Source organism: Panthera leo, chromosome C1 (genome assembly GCF_018350215.1).
Source record: "Panthera leo isolate Ple1 chromosome C1, P.leo_Ple1_pat1.1, whole genome shotgun sequence".
In the NCBI taxonomy this organism is placed as follows: domain Eukaryota; kingdom Metazoa; phylum Chordata; class Mammalia; order Carnivora; family Felidae; genus Panthera; species Panthera leo.
The window spans coordinates 157,331,940-157,345,731 of NC_056686.1; the positions used below are offsets into that span (position 1 = coordinate 157,331,940).

The 13,792-nt window shown below is 39.1% G+C and overlaps 1 protein-coding gene across 1 annotated transcript in view; it reads right to left on the reverse strand.

Annotated features, from left to right (window-relative positions):
- Positions 1–13,792, reverse strand: part of LRP2 (LDL receptor related protein 2) — a 196,937-nt gene that overhangs the window by 149,163 nt on the left and 33,982 nt on the right. The window contains exons 2-3 of the mRNA XM_042949038.1: positions 9,022–9,129; positions 7,096–7,218 (exon numbers count right to left, since the gene is read on the reverse strand). Of these exons, the coding sequence (XP_042804972.1) occupies positions 7,096–7,218; positions 9,022–9,129 (231 nt within the window). The remainder of the gene's footprint in view (positions 1–7,095; positions 7,219–9,021; positions 9,130–13,792) is intronic.

Genomic DNA, 13,792 nt, shown 5'->3' on the forward strand with positions numbered 1-13,792 from the left:
CAAATACGTAGAAAAACTAAATCAAGTGCCAATAGTATTTTAAGTATCTTGGCTTTCTTCTTAAACTGACACCCAAAGCAATTGTATATTTTCTGCTTAACCTTTCAAAGGGGTTTATGAGGGGGTAATTAAAAGCTCATTCAAAAGCTCTGCACTGCAAAGGAAACAATCAACAAAACTAAAAGACAACCACGGTGGAATGGGAAAAAGATATTTACAAATGACATATCAAACAAAGGGCTAGTATCCAAAATCTATAAAGAACTCACCAAACTCCACACCCAAAAAACAAATAATCCAGTGAAGAAATGGGCAGAAGACATGAATAGACACTTCTCTAAAGAAGACATCCAGATGGCCAACAGGCACATGAAAAGATGCTCAACGTCACTCCTCATCAGGGAAATACAAATCAAAACCACACTCAGCTATCACCTCACACCAGTCAGAGTGGCTAAAATGAACAAATCAGGAGACTATAGATGCTGGAGAGGATGTGGAGAAACGGGAACCCTCTTGCATTGTTGGTGGGAATGCAAACTGGTGCAGCCGCTCTGGAAAAGTGTGGAGGTTCCTCAAAAAATTAAAAATAGAACTACCCTATGACCCAGCAACAGCACTGCTAGGAATTTACCCAAGGGATATGGGAGTGCTGATGAATAGGAGTACTTGTACCCCAATGTTTATAGCAGCACTCTCAACAATAGCCAAATTATGGAAAGAGCCTAAATGTCCATCAACTGATGAATGGATAAAGAAATTGTGGTTTATATACACAATGGAATACTACTTGGCAATGAAAAAGAATGAAATATGGCCTTTTGTAGCAACGTGGATGGAACTGGAGAGTGTGATGCTAAGTGAAATAAGTCATACCGAGAAAGACAGATACCATATGTTTCCACTGTTATGTGGATCTTGAGAAACTTGACAGAAGACCATGGGGGAGGGGAAGGAAAAAAAAAGTTAGAGAGGGAGAGAGCCAAACCATAGGAGACTCTTAAAAACTGAGAACAAACTGAGGGTTGATGGGGGGTGGGAGGGAGGGGAAAGTGGGTGATGGGCATTGAGGAGGGCATCTGTTGGGATGAGCACTGAGTGTTGTATGGAAACCAATTTGGCAATAAATTTCATATTTAAATAAATAAATAAATGCTCGTTCAAACACAGAAAAATGACAAATTAAAATCATATGGTTCCATGAACCAGTCTGATGCTAGAATTCACTTATTCATTACATAAACCTCTACTGGGGGCCTATTATATACCACAAAGTACACCAATAATGGGAATATAATGATGAATGAGGGACACTCCCTACTCTCAAGGAGCTCATGGCTTTCTAGGGGACACTAAGAATTTATTAGAGGGGTGCCTGGATAGCTGTGTTGGTTAAGCGTCCAGCTCTTGGTTTCAGCTCAGGTCATGATCTCACACTTTGTGAGCTCAAGCCCTGCATCAGGATCTGTGTTGACAACTCAGAGCCTGTTTGAGATTCTCTCTCTCTCCCTCTCTCTATGCCTCTCCCCCACTTGTGTGCTTGCTCTGGCTCTCTCTCTCAAAATAAATAAACTTTTTTAAAAAAATTAAAAACAATGATGAAAGTGAATTATAGGCATACAAGGAATTATAGAAGGATCAGGGAGGTGTGCCTAATTCACTCTGAGATGAGAGTGTGAACAGGGACAGCTTCCTTTAGGAGGTAACACCTCACCTGGTCTTAAAGGAGAAGCAGTGAGGTTAGCTAGGTCATAAGGAAAGGACTGTCTAGCAACAAGCATTCAGCCAGCATGCACAGTTGTGAAAGAGGGACACAGCACCATATGCCCAAGGGAACTAGAAGCACCGCTGTGACCCCACATGGAAATTTCCGGGCATGAATAGCAAGTGATAGACATGGGAAAATAAGTGCTGGCAGTGTCTTAGAAGCCACTGTAAACCATGAAACCATGTTAAGGAGCTGGAGCTTTCTTCTTGGGATGGATAGAGAGATACCCAAGGGTTTTAGTTAAATCTTTGTAGTATCAGTGTCAGGGAGAACCTGAGGAGGCATAGGACTAGAGGCAGGGAGGCCAATCCAGAGGCTGCTGCAGTCACCCAGATAGATGCTGGAAATGATGCTATAAATGGGAAAGGGATGAACTTCAGAGGTATTAGGCCAGAGCTGGCTGACTAAGTGTGGGCAGGAGAATCAAGAATAATTCCAAATTTCCAGCTTGGGTGCCTAAGGGATTGTGCTATCCTTTCCATGCTAATTGATTACATCTTTAATGTCACTAACAGCCATCTTTATTTTTCCTCTAACGCTTTCATTATGAAATATGTTTCATAGGGGCGCCTAGGTGGCTCAGTCGGTTAAGAGTCCTACTTCAGCTCAGGTCACAATCTCACCACTGTGAGTTTGAGCCCCACATCGGGCTCTGTGCTGACAGCTCAGAGCCTGGAGACTGCTTCAGATTCTGTGTCTCCCTCTCTCTCTACACCTCCCCCACTCGCACTCTGTCTCTCTCTCTCTCTCTCTGTCTCTCTGTCTCTCTCTCTCAAAAATAAATAAACATTAAAAATTTAGAAAAAAATGAAATGTTTCATAAAATTCTAGATTAACGAGGAAAAAGACTCACTCTGCCTATTTCTAGTAGTTAAGACTGATGTTGTATTTTCTGCTAGTACCTTATAGTGAGTTAGTTTTATTTCTATAAAAAGATAAGGGTTCCTCAATGAGATACCACCTCACACCTGTCAGAATGGCTAACATTAACAATTCAGCAAACAACAGATGTTGGTGAGGATGTGGAGAAAGAGGATCTGTTTTGCACTGCTGGTGGGAATGCAAACTGGTGCAGCCACTCTGGAAAACAGTTTGGAAGTTCCTCAAAATTTAAAAATAGAACTACCATATGACCCAGCAATTGCCCTACTAGGTATTTATCCAAGGGATACATGTATGCTGTTTCGAAAGGACACATGCACCCCAATGTTTATAGCAGCACTATCAACAATAGCCAAAGTATGGAAAGAGCCCAAATGTCCATCGATAGATGAATGGATAAAGAAGATGCGGTATATATATATACAATGGAGTATTACTCAGCAATCAAAAAGAATGAAATCTTGCCATTTGCAACTATGTGGATGGAACTAGGGGGTATCATGCTAAGCAAAATTAGTCAGTCAGAGAAAGACAAATATCATGACTTCACTCATGTGAGGACTTTAAGGCACAGAACAGAAGAACACAAAGGAAGGGAAGCAAAAATAACATAAAAACAGGGAGAGGGACAAAACATAAGAGACTCAAATATGGAGAACAGAGGGTTACTGAAGTGCTTGTGGGAGGGGGGATGGGCTAAATGGGTAAGGGGCATTAAGGAATCTACTCCTGAAATCATTGTTGTGCTATATACTAACTTGGATGTAAATTAAAAAAATAAATTAAGCTAAAACAAAAAAAAAGATAGCAGTGCCTGGATGGCTCAGTCAGTGGCACACAACTTCAGCTCAGGTCATGATCTCACAGCTCATGGGTTCAAGCCCCATGTCGGGTTCTGTTCTGACAGCTCAGAGCCTAGAGGCTGCTTCGGGTTCTGTGTCTCCCTCTCTCTCTGCCCCTCCCCTGCTCATGCTCTCTCTCTCTCAAAAACAAACAGACATTAAAAAAAATTTTTTTAAAGGTAATTCACGTAGATCAACAAAAAACAAAAACAAAAAACAGTTCATGGGAGAAGATTATTAATCCCACTTGGGACACCTTGAATTTGAGGCATCCTGGAGATCTCCAACAGGCAGTTGAACATGCAAGACTGATGTGCAGGCAAGAAATCTGGGTCATAAGCATAAATTTGGGTGTCACCAGGTCATCCAGATTTATCGAAATCATAAGGTTGGTTGAAATTATCCTGGAAAAGCATTGAGTAAGTGCAGGGCTCTAAGCAACAGCCATACTTAGGGTCTGGGTAGAAAAGGAGTACAAAATGGAATGATCAAAGCAGTTCAGAAAAGAACCAGGACAATGAGGAGTCATGGCAGCCAAGATAGTAGTGTCCAGAAGGAGGGCGTGATCGCCAAAGTTGTGCAATAGGGAAGTCCATCCGATATTGAGGAGTTCCCTGGTGACCTTAGTGAATATGGTGGTGGCATATCCTGTCTGCAGCTAAGGATGCCCAATAAAGAATTTTATGACATTAGGGGCGCCTGGGTGGCGCAGTCGGTTAAGCGTCCGACTTCAGCCAGGTCACGATCTCGCGGTCCGTGGGTTCGAGCCCCGCGTCAGGCTCTGTGCTGACAGCTCAGAGCCTGGAGCCTGTTTCCGATTCTGTGTCTCCCTCTCTCTCTGCCCCTCCCCCGTTCATGCTCTGTCTCTCTCTGTCCCAAAAATAAATAAAAAAACGTTGAAAAAAAAAAATTTTTAAAAGAATTTTATGACATTAAAAATGCAAGAATTATATTGTGAAATCCACACTCATTTAAAATAGCATGTAACATTGCTTATAAATTACTGCTATGGGAACACCTAGGTGGCTCAGTTAGTTAACCGTCTTGATTTCAGCTCAGGTCATGATCTCACAGTTTGGTGCATGGGATTGAGACCCACATGGGGCTCTGCACTAACAGCTAAGATCCTGCTTGGGATTCTCTCTCTCTCCCTCTCTCTCTCTCTCTCTCTCCCCCCCCCCTCTCTCTGCCCCTCCCCCCCCATACTCTCTCTCAAAAATAAATAAACATTTTCGAAAATTAAATAAATAAATTGCTGCTATAACATTTTCTCCAGTCTCTTTTCCCAAGTGGTTGTCCTTAGGAGCTCGCATACCCTCTGTAAATATTATTATTGGCAAGGGGTCATCCATTACATTGTATCACAATCTACAGCTCAGCTTTCTCCCTACTTTGTGTGGGGAGCAAGAGAAAATGGAACCAAAATGGTCTATCTAGCCAAAAGAGAAATAACTCATCAGTCATTAATTCATTCAGTACCCGCTTATCAAGAACCTACTATCTGCTAGTAGGGATGCGAGCTGCAAAAAGCATATTCACTGCTCTCCAGAGATTCACAATCTAGCCCCATCCTGTTCTCACTGAGCACTCACTATCTGCAGTCATCGCTTCTTTCCCCTAGGACCTTTGAGGGATTGGCCAGAAAATAGTATTGGCCCAGACAGATTTCCTACAAACAAGGATTTCTTCCTGTGCCCTACTATGCCTGGCACTTTTAATTCCTCCCTTCACTACTTCTGAACTATCATCCCCCATCTCCCTTTTTCAGATCTGTTCTTCCCCTTTTGTTGTTCCTGAAACATGTTCACATCCTGAAACATAACTGGACCTCATCTGGACATCCCATGCTCCCATTTGGCCTTGATTAGCTCCTGTCCATGCCTTCCTCAAGATCGTCACTTGTCACCACCACCCTCCACAGCCCTACACAGTTTGCTGGTTTCTTCTTCATCACTTTGTCCCAAATATCACCATCTCTTTGTTGCTGGAAGTCCCCATGACCAACACTTACAAGCCCTAACAGGCTGTTTAATTATACAGTCTTCATTTTAGGAGTAAACTGAAGTCAAACTAAAGGGTATTTTGAGAATTCCTATCCTCTTCCTCAAAAGACCCTTGGCCCGACTGAAAAGAGTTCACAGTCAATGCTGGACTCAAAAGTACTGGGCTAAATTCCAAGCTCTTATAAATGAATCCAGGACCAACGATAGGCCATGGAATCTCCATTACTAGTCATATAATGACTAAACAAGTTCTCACACGAAGTAGCCATCAAAAACATCTGTTTCTTCTTTGATCTTTGTGGACAATGACTGTAAAAATGCCAACAGGATCTTGGCTGACATCTTAAAATCAAAAAACAAAGTGATTATAGATGCCCATGATTTGTGGGATGTGTATTTAATGAAACAAAATGTGGGGGAGGCTTAAAGGTGAATGCCACACAGTGATCAGAGCTAGACTCTTCCACAGAACAATTGGGGTCAAGAGCCTGAAGCAGTTCCTTACAGTCAGATATCTGCTCTCCAATTTCCATCTCAGTCTAACCTGGACTTCTAAAAGATCTTTGGTTTTTCACTTTGGGGGCTTTGGGTGGGGTTGTCTTATAAACACACACACACACACACACACACACACACACACGGAATGGATATTATGTTCTCCCTTCTAGAAGCTGAAATTATAAGGATGTGAATTCCAGGACTTCTACAGCTTTCATACAATCACAAAAAGAACCCTGGAACAACAATACACTTAGGCTTCTTATAGTGTGAGATAAATTCCCCCCTTTGCTTAACTTTTCTGAGACGTGTGTTTCATTCTTTGCAGCCAAAAACATCCTCATTGATACAGGAATAATTTGAAATTATACAAATATCCTTAATAGAGAAAGCAAAGGAATGCTACACATGGCATATTTCTCATATGCTGCCATCTAATATTTACCCAAGATTACCCTCTCGCTCAAAATTATTTTCAAGCCCACTTCAAACTCTTTTACAGTTTGATCCCAACGAAATTAGAATGGGAGCGTTTCTTCCAGTTTACTGTCCTGAACTCCCTCAGTGTCCAGGAATGCAGCAGCTGCCAAGGTCTTCCTCAGGGCTACCGTTTCCCTCCTTCCTGCAGTTCATCCGACGCAAGCTATACCAGCAGTCACTGAAGCAACAAGCAACAATGCTTCCAACAGACCTCGCTACACTGCCACTTAATCAAAAAGAAGGCAGTTTAACACCGAGGCAGAAGGGGTGGAAGGTTATTATGCAGTGTGCACTGCAGGACCCAAAGGACCCATCCAACCGCCAACCACACAAATGAAGACTGCCCGCCCCCCACAGATACCAATAAATGTTCTGTTTCTTTACTGAGTGTGACATATTCTTAATACTGAGAACCTATCCTAGTTCCAAATCGCTGGGGTATATTTATAATTCTTCAGCACGTTCACACTTTCAATATCTTCTCACCCTGGGTGAGATTGCCCACATAGGTGCCCCCTGTGATTTGAGTTCCAATTCAGCATTTATAAAGAATCATCCCATTATTATTTTTAAATTTTAGGTGTCCAGGGGGCCAAAACAAAATTCCTCTACAATTACTTACGGCAATGCTGATGTTCATCGGAGCCATCCTCACAGTCCTCATCATTGTCACACTCCCAGAAGTTAGGGATGCATAGACCTTCACCCTGACACAGGAATTGGTTCGACTTGCAAGAAGGGGGAGCTAAAACAAACCAGGAAAGGACTCAACTCATTGTGTGAAACATCCACCCTATTACACCAGCAAGCAATGCTTATTTCAAAACAATCTGTGTCAACTCCTGCTTAACACATTGATGGCAAATAGTAAACAATCCTATAAAACAGCCTGTGGACTCTAATCAGCATTCAATGCCAAATAATTGCAACAAAGGCATCACAACAAACTGATGATGCCAAGATTAAATACAAAGAATAAAACAACCAAAACACAAAGGCATGACCAAAAAATATCAAATTAAGAATGTAACTTAAATACAAACTAACCATGAGTTATTGCTAAACTATTTGAAATGCTTTGTAATAACTAATAGTAAAGCATCATGATGAGCTGAAAAAACATGCTATTTGGAAAAGAAGACCCAGAATTGAATAATTATTATTTCTATAATTTTCTTGACTTAAGATCTTTGGCAGGTTCTCTGAGCCTCAATGTGTGCACCATAAAATGGGGACTATATCTCATAGTTTGCTATAAAAAAATAAGTTAAATAATTTATGTGCAAGTGAAGTATAATGTTAGCTGCTGTCACTATTGTTGTTGGTACTGTTGTTATTATCGTTGTTATGGAACATTGTTATTACATTAACAATCTCTAAAGAGTTGTTGGTACAACTGTATTTGTTCCTCTGTCCCAGAATACACAGTTCTTGCTTTTCTGTTCCTGGTGTTTAATCTAAAAATGAACTCAGTAATCCCATAGGAGGCAAACAGATAGCACATGATCATGTCTCTGCAGATAGAACTACTCCCTTGCACAAAATATGATTCACAAACTAGCAGCATGAGCATCACATGGGAGCTGGTAGAGATGCAGAATCCCAGGTCCCACTCCAAACATATGGATGTGAAACCAGCACGTCAACAAGCTCCCCGATGCTCCATTTGTGCATCCATTTGTGCAAGTTTGAGAAGCACTGAATAGGACCTATTCCCCACCCTCCTCTCATTGTCAAATGCATCACGATCCAAACAATACACCAAAGTTTGTTCTGTTGTGCCACAGGATGGCCAACAATTGCAAACAAAATTAATTTTTCCCTGATTTCTTGGTTTTCAGATGATAACGCTTGTCTGTTCACAAATCAGAATGAATGAAACTGCAGTGGTGTGATTGATCATCTACGGCAAGCTGGGAAAGCAAAAGATGTTAAGGGCTGGGATTTGTGCAGGAAAGAGGCTTTTAATGAATGATTCAACTTCACTATGCCTGTTTCCTAATTTGAAACCTATCTCAGAATATTGACAGAATTAAATGAAGAAATATATGTGAATATATGTGAAAGTGATTGTTATTAAACTTTGGATTTACAATATATGTTTTTAACTATAATTTTTTTAAACATTTAAGACCACACTAACCTCTTCTGTGATCTCTTTGTGTAATTTGCATAAGCTACACAACGTCCTTTATACAAAAGACTCCTCCTTGAATTACAAATCACAGTTGGTGCACAAAATTTCCAGAGTGAATAATCTGAAATACTTTATTATAGGCTTTAGGAAACTACTCACAAATTTGTTTCCATATCAAGGTCATGGGATAAGGGTAAGATAGAAATGGATGTGAATTGAAGCCCTTCCTCCAAAGAACTAAAAGAATCATTAATGCCATCAGTTCTCTATTCAACAACAGACATCTCAAAAGACTTGAGCCCAGTCATGAATCTATCACTAAAGGTACAACTGTATCTTTGGTACAGCTGAATTCACCAAGAAGCACTTATATTACTCGAACAGAGTTTGGCCCGGCCTCTCCTCACTTACGGCAGCCAACTTCATCCGTGTCATCCAAGCAGTCTCTGGTCCCATCACACCTCCAGGTTGCAGGGATACAATGCCCATCTTCACAGCGAAAATGCTCACTGTCACATTCTTATAATGCCACATGCAAAAAAAAAAAACGAGTAAAAAAACTTACCCACATAGATATTTCAAAGAAATACAAATGTTTTATAAAAATAAAAGTTTTCAATCAATTAGTAATCAAAGGAACGTAAATTATTTATAAAATGAATAAAAGAAAAAAAGAAAAAAGAAAAAAATAAAATAAAATAAAATAAAATGAAGAAAACATTCTTATAATGGTTATTTTATTATCTGTTTCAGGGTCTGCAGGAAGATGGTCATTTTTGTGCATAGTTCACTACAGTATATCTTGACGTAACCAATCTGGAAAGCAATTTGACAACATATATCTTGCTTTTTAAAAGTGATTTTTCTTAGTTCTTTTATTTTTAGGTATTTTCCCCCCTAAGGAACTAATCAGAGAATTAGACAAAGATTTCTGTATGCAGATTTTAATCACAACATTACTAAATTGCAAGCTTCCTAGATATTCAATAATTTCAAAAAAAGGATAAAATTATTATCTTTATATTAACATATGAAGAACTCATTAAAATAGTTATGTAGAACTTCTAAATGATTTGGATAAAAACTTATATCATATAACAAAGACAAGGATGTATAATTTTACCTTTAACAGAGTTACATACGGAGTGTAGAGAAAGACCAGAATGTTATTGGTGCTTATCTCTGAATGATAACATCATGAGTAACTTCTTATTTGCTTGACTGTGCCTTTTTTCAGTTCTTCGCCCTTTATTTTTTTAAGTGCCTTTTTATTACTAAATCATATATAGCAATTTATGGTCCTACATTCTTAGATTCAGACCAATATTTTGGCTTTTTGTTGAATGCATTTGTAGGATGCCAGATCTGTAAGCTCATCTCTGCTTGTTTTAAGCCAAAAAAACGAACAAAAGAAAAATCTCTGTACCCCACGAGAGGGCACAAATTTGCCCCCCAAAGTTACTACATTCCCAAGTGGCAGTGATATCCCCTAGTGATACCAGAAAGAGAATATAACTGAAACAAGTTTATTTCATACAACCAATATAACCAGCAATTATCCTAGGTCTCCCCAGGGGACTAATTAGGCAGTTGGAAATCCTTTGAGTCCCCAAATATGTGACCAGTGACTTCCCCAGGTATCATGTGCCAAGTAGGAAATTTTTTTAAAGAAAGCAGCCAACATCAGCCCAACTTGGAGAAGATACAAAATTATTCTTTCACAAGCCCAGTGTGGTAGGAGTAATTTGGGGGGTTAAAAGAATACAATTATTCTCCCCAGGTATTTCAGTGATCATGCTAAATTACCTATTTCAGTTATTGGTTAATTAAGCAAAAATTAGGTAAATATACAGATCAATTATCTACTCCTAAGAGAAATAAACAATGTGCTATCCTGACTTGTGTAAATGCTGGCATATCAACAGCATGACATAAACATAGTTAAGTGATCTATTCCTAGGGGATATAGGCTACTTTGTTCATGGAATGTTCAAATCTGATTGTCTGGTAGTGACATCCTGATTTATAATGTATGCTGCAAATGGTCAGAAACTTCCCTTGGCTAAATGGTGGTACCGAGTGGTACAGGAATACGTACACCCAAATACCTTCTATAGACTAATGCACGATGGTGGTTGGTGGTGCAGGTCTGGGGTTGGTGGTGCAGGTCTCTTATCAACTACCTTTAAAACACAACAACCTCCCTTGCAAAAATGCCCCTAAGGAATGTACAAATTCACTCTGGAATCCCAGAACTTCTCATTGGATTTTGTTCTACAAAGCAATATTTCCATGGGAGATTAGGGGCTTTGGAGGTTTAGCTATTAACACAACATATATTAAATCACTTTTATCAATTAGGTCTATTGTTAGGAATCCAACATAATACATTTGTAGGTTCAGTACATTTGTCTCTCTTAGTATCTAATAATTTCTGGTTGAAAAATGGTAACAATCTAAAGGTCAGTCTACTTACAAAGAGTTTCATATTGCTATGAAAAAATGAGAAGCATAAACTTAGAAACTGAGCTTACAGAAGAAAATTCTCAAAAAGCAATTTATTGCCTGTTTTAAAATATATATAATCCTTAAGCAACTTTTATTACAAGTCAGATTTTAAGGTTATTTTTCATTTTTCCTAAAATATGAAGTTAAACACATCATAAAAAGAAATAGATACCCAAAAGTCACTTTTTAAAGCACTTCAAAGCCAAGTGCATAAAACACATGCAAACCAAAACTGGTAGGAGGAATTTTGCAATTAATCCTTTCTAGTTAGAGTTTTTTCATAATTGATCTCCCAGATACTCAGTTATCTAAAGAAATATATCAAACTCCATTTACTCACTTTATCAACAGATCCATGATAATTCATCCATCAAGTTCACCTTTTCAGTATTACCTTCTATGCCTGTTGTAACTCCCAAATGACTATTGTTTGGAAATACCTCTCCAGGAAAAACAAACCCATACTATATCATTGCTGGGTGGCCTCCCAGCAATCAAACAAAGTGCTCCACTGGTGTCAGAAGCCTGTCATTCACTCTATTATAAAGAGAATATGTGCTGTTTAGAAGCAAACTACTAGGGAAAGGTCTGGGTCAGGTCTGATAACAATGGCAGGTGCCCCCGATTTCAATTCATCTGTATGCACTTTATTTTCAGATTTCGGTTTGTTTTACATAAGTCAACCCGCCACAGGTATCTACACCTTATTGTTTAATAATTTGAAGTCCAAATAAGCAAGGAGAGGGATGTCATACACTGGAGCCAAACAGTTTATGAAGAAAAAAAAATCTAAATAGAGCAAAAGGAAAAAAATTGTTTTCAACAAACGGTCTCTAAACATTCATATCCAGTCAATCCAGTTTTAACCAAGAGGTAATTTTGCAATAACGAGGAAAACATCATAACCCACACTGAAATAAAAATCTTTTGTTAGGAACCAGGCAGCCATTGACAAGAAACCACTGGGACCAAGAAAACACACTATTTCCCCAGCACAAGCCTTGGCCTTTTCCAAGAATCAAAATAAATGAAAAGAAAAATACTTTCATGGTGCTTAAATGGCATGCACCACTGTAAGCACTTTGCCAACTTCAAGTCATTTAATTTCCATAAAAACCCTATGAGATAGATGTCATTTTTATGAACACTTCACAAATAAAGAACTTGAGGCACAGAGCAGTTCAGTCACTTGCCCAAGATCAAATAGCAAACATGTGCAATGCAAGAATTCGGACCTGACACCTATAGTTCAGGTCCAAAGGCATCTGTGCCGCATTGACCACTGCTCTGTGTTCCCTTACACCAAAGAAAGAAAAGAGAAAAAGCAAAAAGGAAAAGAAACAGAAATGATTCCACTAAGCTCGAGAATGAATGTAAAAATGTGACTTTTTTTCCAAAGTTGCTGTCAACATTAACTGAGTTTGTGAACTGGGCTTGTGTGGAATCCCGACCACATCATATGTGGTATGATTCAGTTGGAGAAGAGTGGTATAACTGGCAACAAACATTGCATATAAAGTTATTGGGCCTAGGGAAATTGGCCAATCAAAAGCAACAGTTTCAATCTCTTCAAGAAAAATTATATTAGACATGAGAATAAGCTTGTTTTCCAACCTTATAAAGCCTCAAGCTGGAGAAAAACAAGAATAATCCTTTCTTTATAAATAGCCATATCCCAAGCTTCCTGGTCTAAGTGTTGGACCAAGAATGTGTTAGAGAAACAGATAATGCCTAGAGGGAGGAGGAAGTCACTTGTTTTCCCAGTGCAGGAAATAGTACTGAATTTAGAACACCACTTCTGTACTCTTTCTAGCCTCTAGCACAGTGCTAGGCCCGCATGGAATAATCAACACGTATCCATCAGGTAATGAAAATTCCTCTTCGTAAGATTCAGCCTCTTGGTATCATATATGTAAAACCATTAGACATATAAAACCATAAAGGCAAGCAGTAACACTCTAAGAGTTTGTTTGCTATCTTAAATCCAAAGAAAGGAAAATGAGATCTGGAAAAATTTGAAATTACTTGAAAGAAGAATGTCCAGAAGTTTAAAAAAGAAAAAGGAAAAAATTGAGTCATATTGAAAGGTTTGATTCTCCTACCGTTTCCTGTAAAAGTTTCTTTTTTCCCTCTCATAAATTCTTTTCTCAAAAGAGAAAGGCAAGTTGTAGTCAATGGAACATTGTCCAAAGTGAACAGAGTAAGGTAATTTCTACGGCAAATCCTATTTTCCTGTTAGATCCTCTTAAACATGTGCTGGTTCTTCCAGATTCTTGGTCTACCTGAGGAAGAGGAGGTGCATGTACTCTTTTTAAAGATATGACGGGGCACCTGGGTGGCTCAGTTGATTTAGCATCTAACTTCAGCTCAGGTCATGATCTCATGGCGTGAGTTCGAGCCCCACATCGGGGTCTGTGCTGACAGCTCAGTCTGCAGCCTGCTTCAAATTCTGTGTTTCCCTCTCTCTCTGCCCCTCCCCCACCCATGTTCACTCATTCTCTCTGTCTCTGTCAAAATAAACATTAAAAAATTAAAAAATAAAGATACGTCATGTAAAAGTACATGACATGTTAATAGTGTTACCTTCGCTGTGCTCAAACAAATGTAAGAGGCAATTCCTTAATTCATCCATAATTCTTTCTTCACTTCTTCTGTACTTTATTTTTATTCCCTT